We start from the raw sequence: 26,535 nt of genomic DNA on the forward strand, positions 1-26,535 counted from the left end.
TACAAATATATTCATTAGAAAACAACCTTTAATAATATTTTATCGGTGAATGTAATGCATATTTAAAAATTTAATAAAATTTTTAGTATTGGTGTTTGTATGGCACTGTGTAATGAGAAAGGCTATGAACCTGAGTTAAGAGTTGAGAATTTCCCCTCTAATATGATTATTAGGTCCAGCCAGTAAATCTGTTCCCTGCTAGTCCAGCTCTCCCCAGGCATCAATGATTATTTTTGGCAGCAGGCTGATTCCTCCTTGAGTGCTTCCTATATAACTCCCCTTACCATGAGGACATGATCTGTGATAATTTTTTCATTCTGGATAGATTAGATCATTCCATATTTTATGTTATTAGGAAATCAGTAACTTGGGAGTCAAGAAGTTCTGAACTACAAAAGGCAAACGGATATGTGTCTCAGGATTCACCAGACTAGAGGCAAATGCAGACCTGAACCTTCTATTTCCTTTCATTATCCTATTTGAAGAGCCCTGGGGTTTTGATAGAGTCTAATTTTACTCTTAATTTTTTTATTTTAAAAATAATCGCCCATTTTGAAATTTATCAAACAATACAGAATTTTAGGTAATAAGATTTAAAGTTTCAAAAGCTGTCTTTTATAAAATAAACCCTAGTGTTCAAAATTGCTAACCTATTATTTTCCAGCTGTGTGACAAATGAATGTTTACATATAATATTAGACAGGAATGTTAATTTTGGTTAGCATTTGAACTACATGGTGAAAATAGCATGAATTTACTTCTGCTGATCCGCATGCATTTTCCTGTTAAGACCTGCCTAGCTCTCTCACTTATTCCTCTCCTGATTTGTTTACTTACTGCTCAGATGTCTGGACCAATGTGGCAAACTTCTGATCTTTGGTGTACCAAATTTAAATAATAGCAAATATGGACTGAGACTATTATTTTTCTACAGACAATTTACATAGGGATAATTATTGAACTTTTAAAGATACCTTTTTTTTTTTCTTTTGAGACAGGGGGTCTCACTCTACTCCCCGGGCTGCAGTGTACTGTTGCAATCACAGCTGACTGCAGCACCAACTTCCCGGGCTCAAGCCATCCTCCTGCTTTAGCCTCCCAAATAGCTGGGACTACAAGAGCACATCACTTTACCCAGCTAATTGTTATATGTTTATTTTTATTTTTTTTAATAGAGATAGCATCTTGCTATGTTACTCAGGTTCATTTTGAACACCTGTGCTCAAGATATCTTCCTGCCTCAGCCTCCCAAAGTGCTGGGATAACAGGCATGAGCCATTGTTCCTGGACACCTGATTAAAATAATTTATTGACATCACATAGTAATGGTCATTGGGAAGTCCTAATAGTAGACTCTCTCACTAGGAGAGCAGCAGTAACGGCTCTTAGAAGGTAGTTGAGTATGGCTCTTAAGATTTTGTTCAGGTTTGGAGTCAAAAAGACCTAGGTTTGAATTCTAGCTCTGAATTTTACCCACCCGGTGAATTTAAATGAGACATTTAGCAACCCTCCAGGTTGCCATCCTCATCTGTAAAATGGGGATAGGAATTTCTAACTTGCAGTGTCTTTTTGAAGATTAAATGAGTTAATGTATGTATAAAGCACTTGGTACTGTGTAAGCATAGTAAACATAGATTACATTCAAATTACTATTATGTTAGTACTCTGCCCTTCACTACTTTGTTCTATCAGAAGGACTCAGTTTAAAGTAATATGCTCCTAAACTTATTCTAATTCTTAAAACCACTATTCCTGAGATTGATCATACATATAAATGGAACCATGTTATAATTTAAATGCAGCTAGGATCTATGATCTCTTTTCCTTTTTGGGAGTGGTGGGGAGCAGACAGAGTCTCATTCCATCACCCGGTCTGAAGTACAGTGGGCATGATCTCAGCTCACTGTAACCTCTGCCTCCTAGGTTCAAGTAATTCTCATATCTCAGCCTCCTGAGTAGCCGGGACTACAGCAATGCCCCACCATGCCCAGCTAATTTTTGTATTTTCAATAGAAACAGGGTTTTACCATTTTGGCCAGGCTGGTATCGAACTCCTGGCCTCAAGTGATCTGCCCACCTTGGCTTCCCAAAGTGTTGGATTATAGGTATGAGCCACCATGCCCAGCCATCTCTAATTCCACTATTGATTTGTATGTAGGAAGGCTTTTTAGTGGTGCTGTCCACTGTTTCCTACAGGGAGCTTTACTCTAAAATCTTTGACACTTACACAATAAAACCAGCCTCGACTGCTCCGTGTCTAAGCTGAGGACTGAGCCTTCTGGCTCGAGGTTTAGCCAGAAATTACTGAGAGCCAAAATGTCATGGCAATATCATTAAGATAACATTTCAGAAGCCATCCAAAGTTATGTTAAAATATCTTTACAAGCAGCTAGTTATCTTGTAGGCCTAATAAGAGATTAGAGATTTTATTTTTCAGGGTGGTAAGGAACACAGATTCTTAAAACCTGTCACCTATTCTATGACTTCTGCAAAAAGAGTAAGTGCTAGTTATGTTTTATTTGAATGGATGTGCTAATTTATAGATGTACATAAGCTTTTGAGTTATGTGTCACGTATATATCTAATTTTCACATTTTTGACACATGGAATCTTGTAACTGTTAATGTCAACTTTAAGACACCTGGACAGTCAATCACCTAAAATTTAAAAGGCCAAAAACATGAACTCCAGTACTCAAAATTAGTTTAGGTTCTTTTCACAGTATCACACTCAGATATTTATTATTTTCCCATAAACATTGTTCTCTGATATAACTTTGAAAGATTCCCCAAATTACAATATATTCATCTACTGGATATTTCTCCAAAGTATCATTTTTTTTGCTAATAAGTGGCTCAATTATGATTTTCAAGACCGTTTTCTTATATGAGGAATAATCACATTTTAGGTATATCTTTTACTCTTGATTTTTCCTATGTTCTGTTATATTTATCAAGAAAACAGTTCAGTAAAATGTCATTTTCCTTAGTAACTCATTAGACTTGGACTCTCTGTGGACCAAAGCAAAATGTCAATGCTGAAACCAGTCTCAATGCCTTTCCCATCCCCAAAAGAATAGTAAATCATAGAGAACAATGAATTATTTCTGATAGCACAAAGTAGTTTTTAATAAAATCTACCTTTTGCTTATATTTGAATAAATTGCCCAGATAGTTAATCAGAAGCATTTCTTACAAAGCAAACAAAATAAGCATCCCTTCTATGTTAATAATATGTTAATAAGATGTTGGCAAGTTGATTTAGAACAACTTGCCAACAATACAAGCAGAAAAAAGAGTGGGTCAACAGAAATCTATTTTGGCTCTGTTTTCAATAGATTATACTGTCTTTTGACAAAGGAATAAATAATTACGGGGCCTATCTAATAATATACTCAATCGTTTTAAATTATTGAGTGCTTCCTATATAACAGCCTCCAGGCAAAGTGTTTTATTTGCCTTCTATAATTACGTTTGTTTTAACATGAGGAAACAAAAAGAGTTAAGTCAGTCTCTAAGTTCTCAGCATACAGATAACTTATATCCATTTATGGCAAACTTTGTCCCTACACATGTGGCTAATTAATTTCAATTCTCTGTATCTGTAAGAATCATATGACCATAATGGACTTAAATTCCCATAACCTTTCAACTGCTTGGCTATATCTGTCAAGTCAGGCAGTGCCCTGTGACTCTAATAATGAGTACGAATGATCAGTGCTGGTCTTCCTTTCTTGACATTATACCAGTAGGGAAGTCAAAGGCACTTCTCTAGAACTGCCTAGGGCAGTTTTTAAAAACATGTATTTGTGAATGTGGCACTGAAGTGTATCTAGAGGAACCCGGATGTGCAGACTTGGCAATCCAGAGTTTTGTGGTTTTGAGCATTGCTGCTTCTGATTGTCTCTGAGCACGTGCCCCTCTTTAACTTCACCAAAATGTTGGGTGGTTTCATGAGAATGTTTTCTGTGGGAATTTGGTCTTGAGACTTTGTTCATTGTCCTCAAATGATCTACTAGAGTTGATCTTTGGGGGTGATTCCATGCACTGGAGGAAGTGGTTACATATATTGTGAAAGTCTGAGAGGCAGCAGTAGCTGGAGACTTTTTCCTGAGCTTGTCTCTATATGGTTTAGGTTCTCGTTTTACAGTTGTGAGTTTTTATAAGAGGTTGTCTTTTTACCTGCCTTAACATTTCTCTCCAGTGGATTCTGTTTTAGTAAATAGTTGGACATTAGCTTTCCAATTCTTTATTTCTCTGCCACAGGAAAAAAAAAAAAAAAAAAAAAGCAAGATTGTTTATTCCAAACACCAGGTATATTCTTAGGGGAAATTGTTAGGAGCCACATCTGTTATTTTGGCCTAAATTAATCATGTCACTGGTTTATATTTTACAAAGCACTCATCAGGCAGACAGAATAGTATTTGGTACCTGGGGAGCACAAAGATAAAGGAGGAAGGGCCGGGCGCCATAGCTCACACCTGTAATCCCAGCCGCTATGGGAGGCTGAGATGGGCAGATCACTTGAGATCAGGAGTTCACCTGGCCAACATGTGAAACCCCCTTTCCACTAAAAATATCAAAATTAGCTGGATGTGGTGGCGCATGCCTGTAATCCTAACTACACTGGAGGCTGAGGCAGGAGAATCATTGAACCCAGGAGACAGAGGTTGCATTGAGTTGAGATTGGGTCCCTGCACTCCAGCCTGGGTGACAGAATGAGTCTCCATCTCAAAAAAAAGATAGAGGCTGGGCACAGTGGCTCACGCCTGTAATCTCAGCACTTTGGGAGGCTGAGGTGGACGGATCACAAGGTCAAGAGATCAAGACCATCCTGGTCAACATGATGAAACCCCGCCTTTACTAAAAATACAAAAAAATTAGCTGGGCATGGTGGCACATGCCTGTAGTTCCAGCTACTCAGGAGACTGAGGCAGGAGAATTGCTTGAATCCAGGAGGCGGAGGTTGCACTGAGCTGAGGTTGCGCCACTGTACTCCAGCCTGGCGCCTGGTGACGGAGTGAGAATGTCTCAAAAAAAAAAAAAAAAAAAAAAAAAAAAAAAAAAAAAGATGAAGGAGAAAGGGCTTTTGCCCTCAAGAAACTTGTATTTCAAAAGGAATTTAAGTTGTGCCTAACTAGCCAAATGAGAAGGCGTACCCATAAAAGTGCTAGAATGTTCTCTAAGGGGCACAGAGAGATAAATGTACCCATGCAGAGAGGTCCCAATGATATTATGTTGTGTTAGTATAACCTTAATCTTCATAATAAACCACTAAGGTTGAATTGAATTTCTTTATTAAGAAGAAGGCAGGCTGATGCAGTAGCTCAGTCCTGTAATTCCAGCACTTTGGGAGGCTGAGGCAGGAGGATCACTTGAGGCCAGGAGTTTGACACCAGCCTAGACAACATGGCAAGACCCTGTCTCTACAAAGTGTTTAAAAATTAGCCAGGTGTGGTGGTACATACTTGTAGTCCCACCTACTCAGGAGACTGAGGCAAGGGGATCACTTGAGCTCAGGAATTCAAAGCTATAGTGAGCCATGATTGTACCTCTGCACTCTAGCCTGGGCAACAGAGAGGTCTACCACAGATTCCTTCCAATTCTATAAATTAATAAACTTGAATAAATATATTAAAGTAATTTTCAAACATTAATCATGATCAGTTGTTTTTAACAACGTTTCTCAAACTCGTTATGTTACTCCAAACACTGGGTGGACTCATTAAAATTTGTAAGAGTTACATCTGTTATTTTCCACTCTAAAAGGAAAAAGAAATATCACAGACCTATAATGTTGATGTTAACCACTTTTATTTTAAACTTAAATGTGTACAAATATAAAATATGTATAAACCTCATATGCTTATAGGTTTTATAAACTATAAAACCAAAAGACATACAAATTATGTTAAAAACTAGAAAAAAATCAATAACATTTAAATTAGTGCTCTTAATGTGAGAATATTTTGTTTTTCAGAAGCTAAATCACCAATGTTGAGACTGTTATCAGTGGAAAGACATATTTGTGCTTTTCTATGCTTGTGTTTGACTTGATTCTTTTGAGTTTGTATCTCTGGTCTAGCATGTGCCTCCTTGGAATTGTCACAGTCATCATTTTCCCTTCTTAACAAAAAGCTTATTTTTATCTACTAATTCATTGTTTTGATAAGCCAATTCATTTAACAGTGTAACCCCAAATACAATACTGAAGGAAAAAACATATCGTTGAATGTGCCCTGAGATGAGTGGATTCTACTACCACTTTGCTGTTTGCAAACTATTGCAAGGCTTTTGTTCTTAGAACAAACCAGGATATCTTTGATAAATTATTTAGCATAAAGGCATACTTTTCTTTTTAAATCCATCTCTTTTGTTTTCTCTTTAGCCTATGGTAATTTCCTTAACCCCACTTGATCATTTTCATGATGCCAGTTAATACAGTAAGAGAAAAGGTTTTTAAATTGGTAAGCGAAGTGTGCATGATTGGCAGACAGGGACTGGTTTTATTATATTGAACATCAAGGCCCTGCCAGCCTAAGGGCAGCCAGGTCTATTCACCATCCATTGAAAGCTCATCTCTGATCACTTTGCACCAAGTGCCCTGTAAATATAAACATGGGACCCAAAGTCATATGACAAGATTCAGTCATAAATGTCATCCATCTCATCTACAATATTATATTGTTTCATGTGTTTTGATCATCAAAGTGAAGACACTTTAAAAATTTAAACAATTTAAAAATTCTTACAGAGCTCAAGCTTATGTATGCAAATTTCTAGTAGACCAAGGATGCCAGTTTGAGAAACACTTGTCTGTAGCATACTGGGCAAATATAACCCAGCAGTTCCTTTGTTTTTCTCAGAAAAGATTGGTGACATTTCCGGGGACATCTGCTGACTTCTGTCTCTTCCTCAGCCTTGATCTGCTCTCCTTACAGCCAGTAAACTAATGCCTCCTTTGTTTCTACATAAAAGGACTTTATAAAGAACTGTTTAGACCAGGAGCAGGTATAAAGCCTAACCACCGTTCAATTAAGTGAACAGAAACATTTAAATATTTTCATGTCAAATGAGAATTGTCTTTTGATGGCCTCTCTTCCACTGCACTGTAAGCTTCTTGAAAAGGGACTTTCTCTTACTCCCCATTGGATTCCCAGAGTGTGGTACCATGACCAGCATGTAGTAGGCATGCAGAAAATGTTCGCTGAAAGAATGAATCACTATCAACATAAGAAAGTACTTTACATCAAACGACATGTTCCAGTGTCTGGTTCCTGGAAGCATATGACCCATAGCTTGTCACTGTGGTAAATTAGTTGGCCTGGTAGAAAACTGGTCTCAGCCTGCCTCTCATGTGTTCTCACCTGAAAAATCAGACTAGTTGCCTTCACAGCCTGGTAGTTTACATCTGGAAAGTGATGAAAAGTTTCCCAGTTGGCATACTTCCTCTGGTGCCTTTGTCCTTTCTATTTCTCACCCTATCATCCTTGTGACTCAAGAAGCGATGATGTTTTTCTTATTCACAGGAAACTTACAAGCTGCAGTCCAGGGCCTGATATCTACCATCACTCAACTCCTTCTGTGTAGCTCCAGTTAAGGAAGGAGGAGAGAGTGCTCAGCCTGTTTGTTTTTTGTCTTGTTCTATTTGCCTGGATTCACTGTGTTGATAGACAGAAGAGATAAGTTGCATATTTGTGGGAGATAGCTTTTGATTCTTCAAGATCAAAGCATAGTGTTACTGACCCTTATAAGAGTAGTTCTTTGGTTAAGCTATTATTCATTTTTCTTCAAAATAACTTTTCTCTGATTTAGCTTGTAGAAGCCAACGTTTACATCTCTTATCAGAAAAACCATTCACCAGATAATGGGCCTGGGTTTCCATCACATGTTTCAGATGTACGATTCCAACGCTTGAGGGAAAATGTTCTGCCTGGTTCAAGGCTTCACAGAAGAAGCCTTAAGCAGATTCCTTTATGTACATCCCTGCCACTAACTTCTAATAGTCTTTTTAAAAAATAGAAAAATAGTAGTTAGCTGCTGGCAATAAATTATAGAAAGGAAAATTTGGCAAATACTAAAGATTAGCTGCTTCATATGTCATATAAAATGGATCTAGCTAGAAGAAACCAAGGACTGAACTCTTTTTATCGTACCTCGTAAGCTATGTGGCTAAGGGCAAATCCATTGACTTTTCTATGCATTAGGGCATTTTTCATGTGAACATGGCACCTTGCCTTCCACCTCAGTGCCTTCAAGTCAGCAAGCAGTCTTAAGAAAAGTATTTGAAATTTGGAAATATAAAAATCAGTGGAACTTGGCCAGGCATGGTGGCTCATGCCTGTAATCCCAGCACTTTGAGAGGCCAAGGCAGGCAAATCACATGAGGCCAGGAGCCTGAGACCAGCATGATGAAAATGGCAAAACCCCATCTCCACTAAAGTACAAAAATTAGCTAGATGTGGTGGTGCATGCCTATAATCCTAGCTACTCGAATGTCTGAGGCAGGAGAATTGTTTGAACCTGGGAGGCAGAGGTTGTGGTGAGCCAAGATTGTGCCATTGCACTCCAGTCTGGGTGAGAGTGAGGCCCTGTCTCAAAACAAATGAACAAAAACATCAGTGGAACTTTGTGAAAATATCAAATAGAAAAAACAAATTGCTTTGTAGATAAGAACTAAATCTAAACAAATACTTATATCAGTGATTAATATTTTACTTTGTGGTACAGAAATCAGAATATATTGTCTATAGAATAGAATTGTTTATTTGTGTCATCCTCTCTATTCCAATGAAATATAATGACTTTAGTAACATAGTTTATGTTATTTTTTTCTTCATCTTATGAAAGTTAATATGGTGTGCTTTGAAATAACATGATGTAAATGAGGGAAGAAAGCAACTAGGAAAAAATTTATTAAAATTGTATCATATAACAAATTGAAAATAGTGACATGATGATGACTCATCAAACAAAAAGAAAAAAAGCTGGTGTTATCCCAATTATCTATAACAAAATAGTGGTAGAAATAACTGACCTTGTGTTTGATGTATATAGGTATATGTACATTTGCACAGGTATGTACACAATCTATTTCACCAAGTGTAGTAGCAAAGTATTTTAGTGTTTTCCTTATTTAAAAAAGCCATATGCTTCTACACTGAATATATAATGCATAGATACTATCTGCTTCCAATTAGGAATGAGCTCATCACATGTAACTTAAAGATATGGCCTCAGGAAAATAGATGACTCTCCCAACACAATCCCTTTTTGGCACAGCTGGGGATCAGCCTAAGACTATCACTAAGATTCAGGCCCACAGTCAGCTTTAACTCAAAGCAGACACTGATTTTATTGGTTGAAGGGTATACTATTTATAGTAGTATTTGGGCAGCAAAACGATGAAAGCAATAAAAGATTCTCCCCACAACATTAGAACTGGGAGGTGCTAATGCTCATCACAAGATCCTCCCTTGAAGGCAAAGACCATGCCTCTCTTGGATGTGTATTCCTAGGGTATCACACAGTAGCTGCCACATAATAGGTATTAAAAAATGTTATGACTGTTACAGAAAATGCTCTTTGCTACTGAGTTATAGCCCGAAGGTTTATCATATACACTTTGTGCTGTTTCTTTTCTTGAATAGGGAGAAGATCCAATTTATCCGAACTGAAGGGACTCCAGGATTGGTGCGCCTTTCAAGCGATGCAGACCTGGTTATGTTGCTGAGGTACAAACGTAACACTCACTCTTTTTTTTTAATTGCATTTTAGGATTTGGGGTACATGTGAAGAACATGCAAGATTGTTGCATAGGTACACACATGGCAGTGTGATTTGCTGCCTTCCTCCCCTTCACCTATATCTGGCGTTTCTCCCATGTTGTCTCCCCCCAACTCCCCACTCCCCACTATCCCTCCCCCATTTCCCCCCAACTGACCCCAGTGTGTAGTGCTCCCCTCCCTGTGTCCATGAACACTCACTCTTGAGGCAGAAGGTCTCCTGTCATCAGATATTATGAAGCATTGTAGACAATAATATGCCAATATTAATAGCCTTAAAGTTATTCTTATTCTTTAGACTTGTGGAAATATGTTGAAGATTTAGGACACTGATTGAGTGATCATTCACTTCGGGTTGCATTTGTTGCACTGAGATCTGTTTAATTTTGTTTTTACCCTGCTGTCAAAGGAGGTTGTATTGGAAAAGGGAAAGGTTGTAATGAATAGAATCTCCCACTCACAGAATGGAACAGAAGGGTATCTGAATAAAGTATCCACAGTTTACCTCCTCAGTGTGGAAGAGTTTACCCCTTCAGTTTATATATTCTTTAAATGTTTTTCTCAAAATATGTTTTGTCCCCTTTTGCTGACTCAAGACATTATTTATTTAGCTTGTGGTTTTAAGAGTGTGCATTTGGGAAATCAGATCAGAAAGTTGACATTTGGTCTCTGCTACTCACTGCCAACTTGATAACCCTTCATAAAACTGACCAGTTGTTTTTTTCTTCCCCCTCCAATGGTTAAATCAGCTTTGGTTTTAAATTTTAAAGTAGTTTAGAAAGGAAACTGGCAAGTTTTCAAAAGACTGTCTCATTTTTTGTATTATCCCTCAAATGTAGGCAAGCCAAAGTAAAATAGTGCTTTGCTCTACCCAGTGGTTGTGACACCCACCCCTGTAACCTCCACAGAATTAAAGGGAACCTCATTCTGAACCTTTCAGGCAAGATTTTGTTTATCCCTGAGTGTTAATAACCTCATTCAAGTAATCATGATGATCTTTACCCTGACCATGTCTAATTCTCCACTCCATAGTTGCCATATTTGTTACCATATTTCTGACTGCCCACATGATTGTTGTCAGAAAGTTATTTTTCTTTATGTGTAGTCAAAGCATAATTCAAAGGGATGGATTCACTTTCTATAGATACTTGACTTCAGTTGACCCTGAATAGGACCTATGGTGGGGGTCACTTCTCAACCTGTGGGTGGCATCTCTCCTATGGTATTAAGCCAGTTCTGAAAGCAGCATATAGTATGCCAGGCGGTCAGGAAGACTACTGGCCAATTAATATTAGTGTGATCTTTCTGTCATGGTTTGGTTGGTGATAAAATAGTTTAAGTTTCTGTTAACAGAATTCTGGCCAGGATATGCTCTTTTTCTTCATTCTAGAAAGCTATAATGTATTTTTTCTTTTAAACTATGAATTCTGCTGTTGGAATTAGTAAAAACAGATGTCATAATTATCATTCAGATGTCCATAGTTAAATAATCTTTAGATGGTATAGTCTTAAATTTATTATACTATAGCTTATAATGTTTTACTTTGATTGCACAACAGTTTACATGAGTTTCTATATGTTATGTAGTAGAATTCAAAAGTATTTGAATTCAATTAATTCAAAATTCATTTATACCTAAAGAGCAAGCTGCATTTTCTCCTCTTTGGGAAAATAAGCAGGTTCTCCAAAGCTAATGGGCTTTTGGAGAAGTGTGAGAAATTTACTTACATATAATAGTTCTATAATTATTGCATATAAATGATGTCATTAAATTCTATACTTTTCATGTGGGTTATCAAAAGTGTTTATTATTTTAATAATAGTAAACAAAATATATGTACATGCTTAATGAGTAATAATTCGTGATTATTGAAAAATTTGGGGTTTTATTCGTGTCCTCTGTTCTTTATGTTTTATTTACTTTGGAACTGGAATGATTTGAATTAGTGACTACAAACTTCAGTCAGCATACTTGTCACATGGAAAACATGGAAGAATTTGTGTCTATTTTTATGTTTTGACTAATTTCTTAAAAAGGAAGATCACTCCTGGTACAAATTGACTTGATTCTCAGTAAGCTGCAATGTAAAGATAGTATCGTTCTAGGACATTATTCAGTTCAAAATAAATCTATATAATTTTTCAATAGGGCTATTTTAAACCCCAAAATTTTTAAATGACCTTGTTGAGCTTGTTATTGATTTTTCTATTTCATGCATTTTTTCATTAACTCAATTCGTGTGAAAAAAAAAAGTACTTCTATCAGAGCTCATATAGGAAATTACTGATAAATTTGGTTACATAAATATTTTTAAATTGATGTAATGAAAGATATCACATATAAATACATAGAGAAAGATAACCAACTGGAAGAATAGATTTACAGGACATAAAACAAACAGATTGGCTGGGTGCAGTGGCTCACACCTGTAATGCCAGCACCATCCTGCCCAACATGGTGAAACTCCGTCTCTACTAAAAAACAAATAAAATAAAGAAATTAGCTGGGTGTGGTGGTGTGCACCTGTAGTCCCAGCTCCTTGGGAGGCTGAGGCAGGGGGATCACTTGAACCTGGGAGGCAGAGGTTGCAGTGAGTAGAGATTATGCCACTGCACTCCAGTCTGGTGACGGAGCAAGACTCTATCCAAAAAAAAAATTTTTTTCATGGATACATAAAGAAGGCCTTTAATTTAAAAGAAGAGAACCCAATAGAAAAATGGATAAAGGATATGAAAAGGCATTTCATAGAAATGGAAGTATGAACAGCCAATAAACCCGTGGAAAAATGCTAGTAATTATAAATCCAATTTCAAATAATGAGATACCGTTTTACACTATTAGATTTGTAAAAGTCAAAAAGTCTGAAATGCCTAATGATACATAAGAACTTTTGTGTTGTCTGGGCTTAGTGGCATTGCAGTTTCTACAGCCTTGTTGGAATACGAATTTACACTATCTTATACAGCTGAAAAGGCATATGCATTATGATAGAGTAACTCTGCTTTTAGGTATATGTCATGTTTGCACTAAGAAAGTCTTTTACACATATTCAAGGTATTATATATAGGATGTTCATTGCAATATTATTGACAAAAGCACACAGTTTGAAATAAAGTAAATGCTTATCAAAAGAGGTATGAATAAATAGACTGATATGTTTGTAGAATGGCCTACCATAGCAGGTAAAAGGAATAAACTAGATCCTTATGTATCCACATAGATACCAGGACTATATTGTTGAATTAAAAAATCTCAAGTATACTATAACTTACTTAGCATCTATGAAATTTTTAAACAATGCATAAGGTAAAACAATATATTATTTACCTTTCTATATAAATGTGGCCAAATATAGAACTATGGAAGGAAGGATACCTATACTATCATGATAGAGGAGAACAAAAGAGACTTTATACACACACACACACACACACACACACACACACACACGTACAGATATAGATAGATAGATAGATAGATACAGACTTTTCTGTGTGTGTGTGTGTGTGTGTGTGTGTGTGTGAAGCAAAAATAGTGTTAACATTTATTAACACTGCATGATGTATATTGAGCATTTTTATATTATTATCTTTTAGGTATTAAACTTTTCAAGTAAATTTTTTTCTCTTGATATGAAATATTTCTGAGTATCAGTTATATTTAAAGGAAAGAATATATGTCATCACAAGAACTGTAGGTATAGATGTCTGTGGAAAGAGTGCTGATTCCTACTCTAACTAATTTAGCTGTAGGTTTCTAGATTCTAGTGCTATCAGTTGTTACATTAGACTTTTTCTTAACAGTTAATTTAAAATTCACATTATTCCATTTGATTTATTTTAAAAAGAAAACTGACTATTCCAGGGATTAATTTGGTATTACAGATAAGATTACTTACTGCTTCTATATCCGTATCTTCTGACTTCTAGTTTAAAAGGACAGTGGTGGCTTAAAAAATAATCACATAAAAATGCTTTTGCTGCAGTGGTCCGGCAGAAATGTTTTTACGCACCACTTAACAGTGTCTCAGCCTCAGCAGTATGGGCATTTTGGGCTGGCTAGGTATTTTTTTGTGAAGAGCTACAATGCGAATTATAGGATGTTTAGCAGCATCCTGACCTCACCCACTAGAGGCCAATAGCACCTCCTCTTCCAGTTATGACTATATTAAAGTGTTAATAAATGTTAACGCTATTTTTGCCTCACACGATATCCTCAGACATTGCCAAATGCCCCAAGGGATGGCGGGAGCAAACTCACCTCGGTCTAGAACCAGTGCTATCACACTTAGAAGTCCTTGCCTTAAATCTCTACAAAATTAAACTGTTACCACTTCTACTGAATTTTCTTTTTAAACAAGTAAACGTTTTCTAGATTGGCTACATTTGAGCAAAAAGAAATCTACTTCTGCCTCTTAATTAAAACACACAAGCCCTCTAACTTCTACTGTTGTTTTAATTCTATTTTGCCAAGTGTTTATATATTTGAGCTTGGTACCATTAATAGTAGTTTTCTTTATCATAATATTTAATGAAAAGTCCAGAATTCTAAGATCTGAGGTCTCTGGTTACTATCTTTTAGGAGAATATCAGAAACAGACATTTCAATATAGAAAAGAAAAAAAACAATTAAATGGTCTAAGATCCAAATCCTCACATTTGAAAAATAGTAGCCAGGATAAACGAGAGCTCATTATTTTGTGACTGTAATTATTTAGAAGGTATTTTGTTTTATTTTGCTTTTAATTATCTAATTAAATCCTAAGCTCTTCAAAGTCTGAGACCCTATTGTTTATTTCTTGAAATGAGGATATAGAACATACTTTGTGTATTTATGATGGGTTCTCAATTAACATTTTCTATTTTGTGTTGGAATCCTGTTTCCAAATCTAAAAACCCAGGTATGATTTTCAAACGTGTACACTCAAACTCATATATTGAAATAGTAAAATCAAATCATGTTGTCTAAACTTGGTAGCAAAACATGCAAATAACCACAGGCTTCACCAAAATGACCAGAGCCAGCCATTTTGTCCCAAGAATTACCTGCAAGAGAAAGGGGGTGGGTGCTCTCTTTGGGATGTGAACCAGATCTCAGATGGAATGTTCTACCCCCTCGGGCTTTAGGCTGTTCCCCACTTCTTTGGCTGAAATACCCGTTTTGTTTCTTGTCCTTCCCCAGCTTATTTGAAGAAGAGATAATGTCATATGTGCCTCCACATGCCTTACTCCACCCCAGCTACTGTCAGTCCCCACGTGGCTCTCCCGTGTCATCTCCTCAGAACTCGCCAGGTGAGTCCACCTGCTGCTCACAGTGAATTCTCTGAGGAGTGAACCTGCAAGCCAGATATTCTCTCCTCCCTAAAGACAGGACAGGAAGGGAACGCTTCAGATACATCTTTAGTGTTAGCACAGATACATGTGTGGCATTTCCTGTCTCTTAAGAGTGACTTATTTCCATGGGGATTCATTTTGACAAAGAGATAATGAATAGGAGGATTCATGGTCTGACATACTCAGATATAGAATTTACTTTGCATGATATTATGTCATGCATAGCAGGACACAAAATATTAGCTTGCTCTTTGGCTTTATAAAGTTCTAATGAAGAGACTGATTTAATAGACAGTGAAAATAAATTCTCTACTCTCAAGAAATAATATAGAATTGAAATTATTTGGTTTAATGAACTTCGATATACTTCCCTGCAATATTCATTAATTGCATTAGATATAAAGAACAGTCATGGATTGGCAGATAGAACATGTCAATAAACTGGAATGTGTACATTTGATCTCTTTTTAAAGAGACAGGCATGAATGAAAGAGTGAGTGGGTGGATGAACAAATGGTAGAAAATGCAGCTTGGCAAATGAGCTTTGAAAATGAAGGCAGTCATGATGTTGACAGAATATCAGCTGTATATAGGTCCTTATTATAGTCAATGCATTGTTCACACTTTAACAGCTATCATAATTGAAAACTATTTCAGTAGAAATGCAAACTCCATATGTGTCACTAAGCTGCTGTATGTTCTTTGGTATATAACATGTGTTTTCACATACTGCAATGATAACGAAGCTGCAGCCTAATTGGATACTACAAACAGGAAAAGATCTATTAATTTAACACAGATTTATGGAGCATCTAACTATGATCCAAGCACTGAATTAGACTCTGGGACTACAGAGATGAATAATACAGTTTCTGCCTTTGAAGAACTGATGGTAGGGCAGTGAGTCAACAAATGACTCTGTGAGGCTCAGTAGTTAGTCTTGTAATGAAGAAATGTATGGGAACATAGTTGTGGGAGCAGTTATTCCTTTAGGGCTGGGGATGGGGTGTTTGGGGAACTACAAAGTAGAGTCTTGAAGGATGATGAATAGGAGTTTACCAGGTAGACCAAAGAAAGAAGGACGTTCTAGTCAAAGGGGTAGTGTGTTAGGCCATTCTTGTGTTGCTATAAAGAAAACCTGAGGCTGGGTAATTTATAAAGAAAGAGTTTTCATTGGCTTATGGTTATACAGACTGTACAAGCATGGTGCCAGCATTTGCTTGGCTTCTGTGAGGGCCTCACAAAGCTTCCACTCATGTCAGGAGGTGATGGAGAGCCAGCATGTCACATGGTGAGAGTGGGAACCAGAGAAAGCAGGAGAGAGATACCACACACCTTTAAACAACCAGATCTCCTGTGAGGTCACCCCTCACCAAGGCGGTGGTGCTAAGCCATTCATGAGAGATCCACCCTTATGAACCAAACACTCCCCACAAGGCCCTACCTCTGACACTGGGGATTATATTTAAACATGAGATTTAGTGGGAACAAACATCAAAAAAACCATATCAGATAGCATAAGCTAAGCCACAGGAGCATGAAAGTAGTGTAGGAAATTAATAGATACAAGTGAAGGACAGTTCACAAAACTCAGGTTGGAAAGGTAGGGTAGGATTGGTTGATCATTGAAGCCTTATTTATTTACTTATTTATGAATCAGAGTGTCATTTTTTCACCCAGGCTGGAGTGCAGTGGCATGAGCTAGGCTCACTGCAACCTCTGCTTCCCGGGTTCAAGCAATTCTCCTGCCTCAGCCTCCCCAGGAGCTGGGATTACAGGCATGTGCCACCACACCCAGCTAATCTTTGTATTTGTAGTAGACACTGGGTTTCACCATGTTGGTCAGGCTGGTCTCAAACTCCTGACTTCAAGTGATCTTCTCACCTCGGCCTCCCAAAGTGCTGGGATTACAGGTGTGAGCCACGACACCTGGCCAGCTTTATTCTATAGTTCATGTAAAGCCACTGAAAGGTTATAAGCAGAGGAATACCAATGTTTTTCAGAGATCAGTTTGGTGGCAGTTGGGAGGTAAATTAGAAGATGAGAGACAAGACAGAGAGAGTATCAGAGAGGTTGTTGCATTAGCCAGAGGAACATGATGAAAGGCTGGACTAGGCAGTGGAGACGGAGACCAGGGGAAGAATTGAGGAGATACATAGAAAGCAGAGACATCAGACTTTGAGTAGAGGTAGGGAAGAGTCAGGGCCTCACTACCTAGACTACCAGGCAGATGGTAGCACCCTCTGCCAAGAATAGAAAATGGTTAGACTCAAGCAGGAAAGTTGAATGAGTTTGGTGATGGACAAGTTTTGTTGAGAAATCTTTGGGCCATCAATTGGAGATTCCCAAATAGAGCTGGAAGTGACAGCCATGGAGCACGGGAGAGGTTGACAGCAAGGAATTCAGTGTACTGGTGGCAACTGAAGTCTAGAGTGTAGATTAGAGCAGGTGGGGAGAAACGCATTGGAAAGAAGAGGAAATAGAAGATGATGATGTGAGAACCCTCAATATTTAAGGGATGAGCTGAGGCAAAGAAGCAGGTAAAAGAAAGAGAGCCAACAGATTTTGAATAGAGTTAGGAAAGTCTTTTCAGGGGAGCCAGGTTTCACAGAGGAGGGGTTAATAGAGCCACGTGCCCAAAGGGTTCAGGAAGTCCCAGCTACTCATGGGGACTGAGGTGGGAGGTTTGCTTGGGTCCAGGAGGTGGGAGGGTTGCATGGGCCGAGGCTGCAGTGAGCCATGATCGTGCCACTGCACTCCAGCCTGGGCAGCAAAGTGAGACCCTGTCTCAAAAAGGAGGTGGGGCATCAAGAAGGATGAGATCTGAAAAGAGACCTCATTTAGGTTTGAACATCATGAAGTTATAAATCGTCTTTGCCAAAGCAGGTTCTGTGAAGTAATAGGTTATAAACTGGATCACGGTCAGTGACAATGATACAGGATATGAAGCAGAAGTCAAATGCTCTTATCACTAAATCTGGAGGTGAAAAGAAAGCCAAATAGAACAGCAGTTAGGAGAAGAGAGAGGGAAGGCATTCTAGGATAGGAAGTTGAGTACATGTGCAGAGGCCACAGGACATGAGTGGAAGGAAAGTGGTTTGTGGAATAAGGCAGAAAAGTGGCAGCCTACACAGTATGGTTCCATGGGCAGCAGGACATTGAGGGCAGAAACACAGGCCAACTTTGGAACAAAATAGGGGCACCTATTTTGATGGCACAGGCTGAAAGGAAGTGTATGACACTTTAGGTAAGTTTAAGGGTATAGGGGAAAACTTCATGAAATTCCCAACTGGCCTCAGTCTTTTAGCAGCTGTATGACTTTGGCTAGGGTACCTCCTTCCCTGAGCCCGAATTTCTTTTTCTATAAAATAAGCATAATAATAATCACCTCACTGCTCATGATTATTTTTGGAGAACACTTCACTTGGTGCTTGGAACATCATAAGCAGCCAACAAACATTAATGGGTCACTCTTTCTTTCTTTCTTTCTTTCTTTCTCTTTCTTCTCTCTCTTTTCTTTGATTCTGAGAAGTATAATTTGTTCACATTTGAACCATTGATAATTGGAACATGTGAACGCTGATTTGCAGAGCTGTCTGCTTAGATATGTAATCACACAGAGTGGTCTTTATCTTAGTAAGAACCTATGCTGGAGTTTAACATGGACCATCCCTTTACCCTATGTTTTACCGTTAAATGAAGCTGTGTGGATTGTTACTGTTGGCCTGTCCTCCCTGAGACAAAGGTAGATCACCAGATGCTGCCCCTTCCATGCTCTTTAAAGGCATGCACTTGAAGACTGGCCACACATTCTTCAAGACTGTATGAGCATTCTAAATGTGGCTAAGTTCACTTCCTCATTTAGCATCGCAAATGCACATGAGTAATCCTTAGTGACAATAAAATCCATTCTAGAATCTTACATTTAGAGTTAAACATTTTCCAAAGACATATGTAATCCAAATATATCTAAATTGCTAGCAGTGTTTGTGGTGGTTTTAATTTTCAGGAAGAATCATCTCCATATTTTTGGCCCACTCTGTTTCATTGGGCTTTGTTTGATCTCGAAACTGGGTTGTACAGCCTGATATCAATGGAAGTCACTATAACAAATTCCACATGATACCAGGGCTGGACTCACTAACCTCATTTCCTTGTGGAGGAATCTTCTGTTTCTTTGAATAAAATAGCTTCCCCTTCTACCAGTATTCCTGAAGGTCTTGTGAAAGCAACATTTCATACAGATTTTTTAAAGTGGTCTGATCCTCCTTGGTGACTAGAATTTCACCCCTTTTAGTGGTGTGAGAATAATGCCATGAAAATTATGACAGTAATAAATTTTAATGATCTTCATTGAGAATTCCTAGCAACTTTCCACACTTTTCTTCATTCCAAGCATATTGACATGTCTTTTCAACTGCGGAAGAGAGAGGGTCTTTGGAAACTTTGACTCACTGTTTTTTGCAGCTGTTATAGTGCTCACCAAAATTTGTCAAAATTTTGGAATGTGAAGGTTTGTTTTTCTAGGACCATTATAATGCCAATCCCAACCTCAGTGATGCCAGAAGGAAAAGATCTTTCCAAACACCATGTGGCTTATTATGCCAAATGTGGGACCCAGAAGTTTATTTAAGCTGCACATTTCTAGGAAATTAAAGGCAATAACACCTAATTTATCTGATATTATTGGAGATGTGCTCGCTTCTGTGGATTTTCCAGGTAACCAAAGCTATGATTTTAACTGTATGAGAATTCGTTTAACCCACTATTTGCTAAAATTCTTTCATAAATATATTATATTTCTCCTTACTTTCCTGTAAACAGCACATTGAGGGTACTTCATGGTTGGGGGGATCATTGTGCCCATGAATCATGATGCGGAGCTCTGGTGACTTCACTAGAACTGGACCTCCTGGAAACCAGCACCAGCACAGAGTCACCCTCAGCAGAAGCAAAACACGCAGAGAGCACAGAAGAGCCTCGTGGGTCTTTACTAAAGGTGTCTTGAGCAGATGGGTTATGAGAGGGAATTATTTCTCCCAACACATTGTGTGCCCTTAAGGATCTTCCTTTTCTCTCTCTTCCACCACAAAATCTTAGCATTTTACCAGCTGTTTATGTCATCTTCTACTCTTTTTACAAACATTTCCTCTTCTCTCCCCACTCTCTCTCCCTTTCTCTCTCTCTCTCTCTCTCTCTCTCTCTCTCTCTCTCTCTCTCATCTGTCCTTCTCCCTTTCCCCACCTTTCCTACAGTCCCTGAAGTAGCTTTATTCCTGTTTTTAGAAAAGGTATTCAATCCCTTCCCTTGACTCAGCCCTACAAAGATGATCTAGGAACTAAATTGCACAAATGAAGGGTGCTCCCTGGGTAGGCAGGGATGGGGAAGTTGTGATTCCAGAGACAAAAAGAAAGCCCCAGACACTGTCTCTATCACAGTATAAAGACTTCTGTTATTGTTTTTGTTGTTAGTCTCTCTTGTCCTCACCCATAGAGCTGTCAAAGGGTGCCTGCTATTGCCAGACCCTTCACCTTTCTCTTTTTAATAAATTGCTTCCCTGCCAAGACCTCTGTCAAGGTTTGAGAAGTCAGAGCATTAAGTTGTTCTCAATAAATGGTATGTACATGAGCATCAGCAAGCTCAAAGAAATGACCCTAGGGCCTTTTACTACTGAAAGAATAAAGCAAAAATGTCAGGTCTTCAGTGGTTGTGCTTTGTGCCAGCAATTTGGACGTGTTTTTCTTAAGTTCCAGTGTTGAGTTATGTTCCTGAAGAAGGAGCCTTCCAGAAATCATTGTAGTGCTTTATGTTTTGTTTTCATTCACTCACAGGGCATTTGTTTTAAATGTCATAGGGATTTTTTGAAAGTGAACCAGGAAAGAGGTGAGCTTCTGAGCTGTCCCAGGGCAGAGGCATGGAGTCATGCTGGTTCAAGCTAAGCTCCAGCCCTGTCCAATACAGAGAACCAGTGTTAGTCATCAGAGCAATCCAGGTTCTGGATCACACACCCAGAATCAAAAAAGACTGAGACTGCCCGGGAGTTGGATGCCAACCTACTTCTAGTGTCTTCCAAAATATTTTGTCAGATAGAATTCTTTAGTTTGTATATGGTTATGTAATTTTGTAACAGTATATGAAAATAGGGTAACACAGTATAGAAGTTCTTTAGGGCTGCCTAGCAATGACAAAGCAAAAAGTCCCCCATATCTATTACTAAAATTTTTTCCTGCAAAGAATTAGCAAAATGCTGACTCTTCATGAAGTCAGCCCTTCATATGATCACTTTCTAGATGTAACATTGATCTTTTGTATCTGATTTTCTTTTTAAGACTGTAAAGACCATACAATTACTTTGTCTGTAAGGTATTATAATCTGGAACTTCTTTTACAGTCGTAGTTCCCATGCAATTCTATTAGCTCAATCTTCCAAGAACATTTTGTATTTTCAAAGTGAAAGTAACATCATTCCTGCTCTGGAATTTCTTGGCAATTATATCTCACTTGTATTAAGAATTTGACAAAGGCCAACAGCATAATTTACTGTAATTTTAAAATGAAGTAATGTGTAAATGACTTTTTTCATAATGGAACTATGAGCAAAAGAATTTTTACATTTAACAATTGCTGTGTCAGAGTTTTTATAATTAAATCCCTTTACTTAGAGGATAAACAGCCAGAGCTAATTTTTATTGTGTCTGTATTGATGTTGATGGAATGCATGCATTATGGCATTTCCCACATCCTTTTAAGCATCTCAAATTATATAGACGTAGGTACTGTGTGTGCTGTTTTTTAAAAGTAATCAGCCCTTTAAAACCATGTTTCTTTTGCATCTTAAAAGATTTTCATTCAGTTCTTCGTTCTTCATTTTTCCCTTTCCTATCAATGATTGGGCTCTTGAAAGTTGATTCATTACAGCTGCCTTCTTCAATGTCTGGGTTTTCTAGTCTGAAGTTTCTCAGACTGGAGCTCTGACACCTTGATTGTGCCACCCCTGAGTGGACTTGAACTACACTGTCCTAGCCCTCATCCATCTATGGGAGCAGTCTTGTGTTCATAGAGGTATAATGTTTCTTTGTGTTGTAAACGATGGCTTTTGGTTACACAGGAAACATTTGCCCTATGTTAGTCCCTGGATCTGCCCATGTGTTTCATTGGTCACATTTGACCTTTCTTTAAATGAATAGTGGTTCTCAACCATAGCTGTACATTGGAATCATCTAGAAAGCCATATTAAACACTCATGCCTGGGTCCCACCCCACATTCTGTGTCTTTACACATTCTGATGTAATGCATCTTGGGTGTGGCCTGAACATTGGAATTTTTAAAAGCTTCCTAAGTGATTCTAATGTGCAGTCAAGATTGAGAACCTCTGCTTAGGAGTCCTTTCTGCTTCCCAGATCTTTAAAGTCATTTATTTGCTTGCTTTGTGACATAACTCAGCCCTTTGCCTGACTCTACAGAAATCTCCAGACAGATTACTGATCAATAGCTAGTTTTGTACAAATTCATTACTAAAATCTCAACTCATTTCCCCCTGTCTTTAGTATTCACCTCTATACAGGTAACAACAGCAGACACTTACGTGGGATCTCTTATGCAACAGGACTGCATAAAGAGCCATAGACACACTAACATGTGGCCCTGATCTCTCACCCCAACTCCAGCCCCATATTTTCCAGTCTCTAGGGCACTTGGTCAGTTGTCATCTCCAAGTCAACATGTATAAAGCTTCACATGCTCCTGTTCACCTGCATCACTTCCCACACTGTTCATAGCATTTGTGCTCCAATCCCAAATCTACTGTCAATGGAATATGACTTGGACAGGAAGCTGCACCTTCATTTTCCTTAGCTGCAAGTGGTGATGATGGTCCTAGTAACACCCTCTTTGTAGACTTGTGAGGATTTCTCCAGATGCCCTCTGTAATGTGCATCGTCTGTAATGTACAGCAGGCACTTAACAAATGAGACCTGTTGTTATTGTTTAAAGAAACTTTATATTAACATCATGCTTCCCTCTTCTTCCTTGTTTATCTACTCTTCCCAGTGCTTATTTCACATTGTAGATGTTTCTCTGAGTCACTCACTCCAGTCTAGTCCGTATCTTCTCGGGCTTCAGTTACTGCAGCAACTTCTGAGACTCTCCTCTTGCCTACCCTTAATTTACTCAACATACTCTGAAAATAATTTCTTGAATAAAACACTACTTGTATGTGATTCCCTTGCTCAAGAACTTATAAAGGCTTCACACCATTCACTGCATCCTGCCAAACTCCTCTGCTAGGTTTTAAAAATTCTTGTCATAATTTGGCTCCAACCCTTCTGATCAATTTCATTTCCCATTTACTCCCAGCATTCCTCCTCCACTCTAGGCTAGCTTAGTCATCTCGACATCTTCTGAACACACATGCAGTGTTTATGCCAGCTCTTGCTGCTCTGTTCCAGAATAGAATATAAATTCTCCTTCCTTTGCAAGGTGTGGTTCCAATTAAGCTTCCTCCCTAAGGCCTTTTCCACTTTGATCTCTACTTATACTCATGTCTTTTTTATTATATTACTATTACTTTCGTATAACACTGATGTTTACAAATGCCTGTGGGGGTGGGGGAGCAGGAGCCAGTGTCGCTGAGTGGCTGTGGCAGACTGGTGAGCACATGCCTCGTCTAACAGAGTAGCTGCAGCTGCCCGCTGGATCCCTAAGGAAATGCAAGCCAGTTGTAAGATTTCCCAAATAATTTTCAAGAGAAAAATCTGGAACTTTTAAACTTGAAATTTAATTGGTAAATGTTGGCAATTAATTTAAAATCTTCAAAAGATTATGGAGCAAACAACAGGGATCTGTAGGACTAGGAATAGCCCTAGGGATATCGTTTTGTTCCCTCTGCTTTTGAGTCTGTATACCATGGAGTTCAGAACTTATTCTCTAATTGTTTGACGTTTTATTTCTGTTTGCCCATCCCACTCCAGCAACCCTACCTTATTCATTTTGGGCATCCGTTGCTGAACCTAACACAGTGTTAGCACTGAATAACAACCATTTAGTTCATTCATTTGTTAAAGAACTTTTTAATAAATTTACATGGTATGTAATGAACAAGACTTCCCAGTTTTTGTTTTCTGGTTTCTTTCATTGGTTGGGTTTTTGTCATGGCTCTGTGTCTGATTTTCATATTCATCATCAATTTTATATCCTGTCCTGTTGCTTAGTCACCCGGTGACACAAAGCCAGATTTTTCTATGGAAAGAGGAACAGTGTTACTTTTACATTTTATTAGTGATATTTGTCATTGAATAATGTATAAAATATCCTTATATAACCTAGATATTCTCAGTACTTGGAACATGTTAAGAATGCAATAAACATTAGTATTATTTATTCTTTGTGCAAGCAGGAGACAGATACCTTTTGCAATTGTGTCTTATATTAAGATTATTTTACCCTGCAATATGAGATTTATGTAATTATGTATCTAAAATCATTCTTGGTGATAGTGCATATCTAAAATAAGTTTTGTAGGCCAGGTGCAGTGGCTCATGCCGGTAATCCCAGCAGTCTGGGAGGCCAAGGCGGGCGGATCACCTAAGGTCAGGAGTTTGAGACCAGCCTGGCCAACATGGTGAAACTCTGTCTCTACTAAAACTACAAAAATTAGCCAGATGTGGTGGTAGGTACCTGTAATCCCAGCTACTTGGGAGGCTGAGACAGGAGAATTGCTTGAACCTGGGAGGCAGAGGTTGCAGTGAGCTGAGATCACTCCACTGTTCTCCGGCCTGGGCCACAGAGTGAGAATCCATCTCAAAAAAAAAAAAAAAAGTTTTGTGAAGAGTTTTTTGGTGAGGAATTTAGAGTAATTATTAAAAACTCACTCTTTCTGCCACTGACTTATATACCACATACTTTTTCAGTGCAACTTCCTGTCTAATTGCCGTATCATTTCAGCAGCAAGCAAAGATATTTCATCCTAACAGTTACTACTAGACATGAGTAACTCTTTTTGACTCATATTAGTTTGGAAAAGGGGAACATGCTTGAGAAACACATGGGCACCATTGTGACTATTCAAACAGGATTTTAATTCTCAACCGAAATGCTACAAAGCAGACATTACTTAAGACTCTGGTTGAGGTTTGTTATATCCTTCAACTTGCAGAAATCAAAAATGCAGGAGTTAAGACTGTTGCCTCCTTTGACTTGTTAATTGTGATAGCTTTTGTCCATGGTGATGTGATAAACATAAGAATGATGCACAAATCCAGATTGTCCTCTCTTTGTGGTTTGCTGCAGGTACCCAGCGTGCCAATGCCCGGGCCCCAGCCCCTTACAAACGGGATTTTGAAGCCAAACTGAGGAATTTTTACAGGAAGTTAGAGACTAAAGGATATGGACAAGGCCCAGGGAAGTTAAAGTAAGTCAAAGTGACACAAACCACATAATTTATAGATGGTGAAAGGATGGGATGCAGTTGAGCCTCTAGGAAATTGATTGCGATTTGGGATGATTAGCCTTCATTTTAGTCGGCATAATTATTTTGGCATTTGTGAATTATAGATCATCTAAAACATAGTCCTGGAATTAAGCATGATGAAGCTTAACATTTTAAAACAAGTAGAAGACACTGCCACTTTTCATGTAAAAAGAAAGGCAAAATAAAAGGCTGGTATTTTTCCCTCCGAAAAGTACCTCTTTGTTGGTGCATAGTATATTCATTAACTATAAAGCTGTCCCAGTGTCCTCCACAGCAAGTTTCTGTCTCCTGAACTGAGTGTAGGAATAGTACCCAGCTCTGTTCAGTTCTGTGAAACAAACCTCACGGCAGCACATGTCATGAGTGTTGGTTCTGCCTTTCTTCATCCACCTCCCCACTTCAAATGGGGAAACCGAAACATCATCATGTTGTTTGGCCTAGAATTGTTTCCATTCCCTACTTACCCTTCTTTCTCTCCTCCCTGCCTTCACTCCTGACCCATGTCCCCACTGGAGATTACTCTGCCACTGAGAGAGGACAGAGGAGGCAGGGTCTACACTGGAGCACCCCCATGACCTTGAGTGCCTGAGAAAGGGTCCAGAGACCAGACCAACAACAGCCCCAGGGCTCACCGCCCCACCCACAGGAAGTCTTGCTTCATTAGATTCTACCCTCATTGCCCTAAAAAATCATCAGCCTGCCCAAACACCATACTTCTCTGAGCTTTGCTTTTCTCACACTTACAAAGGTCTAGGATGATCCAACTGTCATGCATTCAGCCGCCCTATCATCTCTCTGTCCATTACCATTTACATTAAGAGCAAATTGATATCTATGGAAGGATGACTTTAATTGTCATCATCACAAGTAGATTAACCTGCCACATACATCATTCATTCGTGTCTGTCCCTTAGGGACTGTAAAGATTCACTTAATTTAAGAATTAAC

General features: G+C 38.4%; 1 protein-coding gene and 1 long non-coding RNA gene across 5 annotated transcripts in view; one reads left to right on the top strand and one right to left on the bottom strand.

Annotated features, from left to right (window-relative positions):
• HECW2 (HECT, C2 and WW domain containing E3 ubiquitin protein ligase 2) overlaps nt 1-26,535 on the top strand; it is a 398,266-nt gene that overhangs the window by 330,772 nt on the left and 40,959 nt on the right. For all 4 annotated transcript variants that reach the window (XM_074399331.1, XM_074399332.1, XM_010336479.2 and 1 more), the window contains 3 exons: nt 9,650-9,733; nt 14,967-15,076; nt 25,407-25,527. In XM_074399331.1, coding sequence (XP_074255432.1) covers nt 9,650-9,733; nt 14,967-15,076; nt 25,407-25,527 — 315 coding nt within the window. The remainder of the gene's footprint in view (nt 1-9,649; nt 9,734-14,966; nt 15,077-25,406; nt 25,528-26,535) is intronic.
• On the bottom strand, nt 24,206-26,175 carry LOC141584564 (uncharacterized). Its single transcript, XR_012517665.1, has 3 exons — nt 26,052-26,175; nt 24,795-24,916; nt 24,206-24,356 (listed from the first exon to the last, which is right to left on the bottom strand). It is a non-coding gene; the product is annotated as an uncharacterized LOC141584564 (long non-coding RNA).

The sequence above is a fragment of the Saimiri boliviensis genome, chromosome 5 (genome assembly GCF_048565385.1).
Source record: "Saimiri boliviensis isolate mSaiBol1 chromosome 5, mSaiBol1.pri, whole genome shotgun sequence".
NCBI lineage: Eukaryota > Metazoa > Chordata > Mammalia > Primates > Cebidae > Saimiri > Saimiri boliviensis.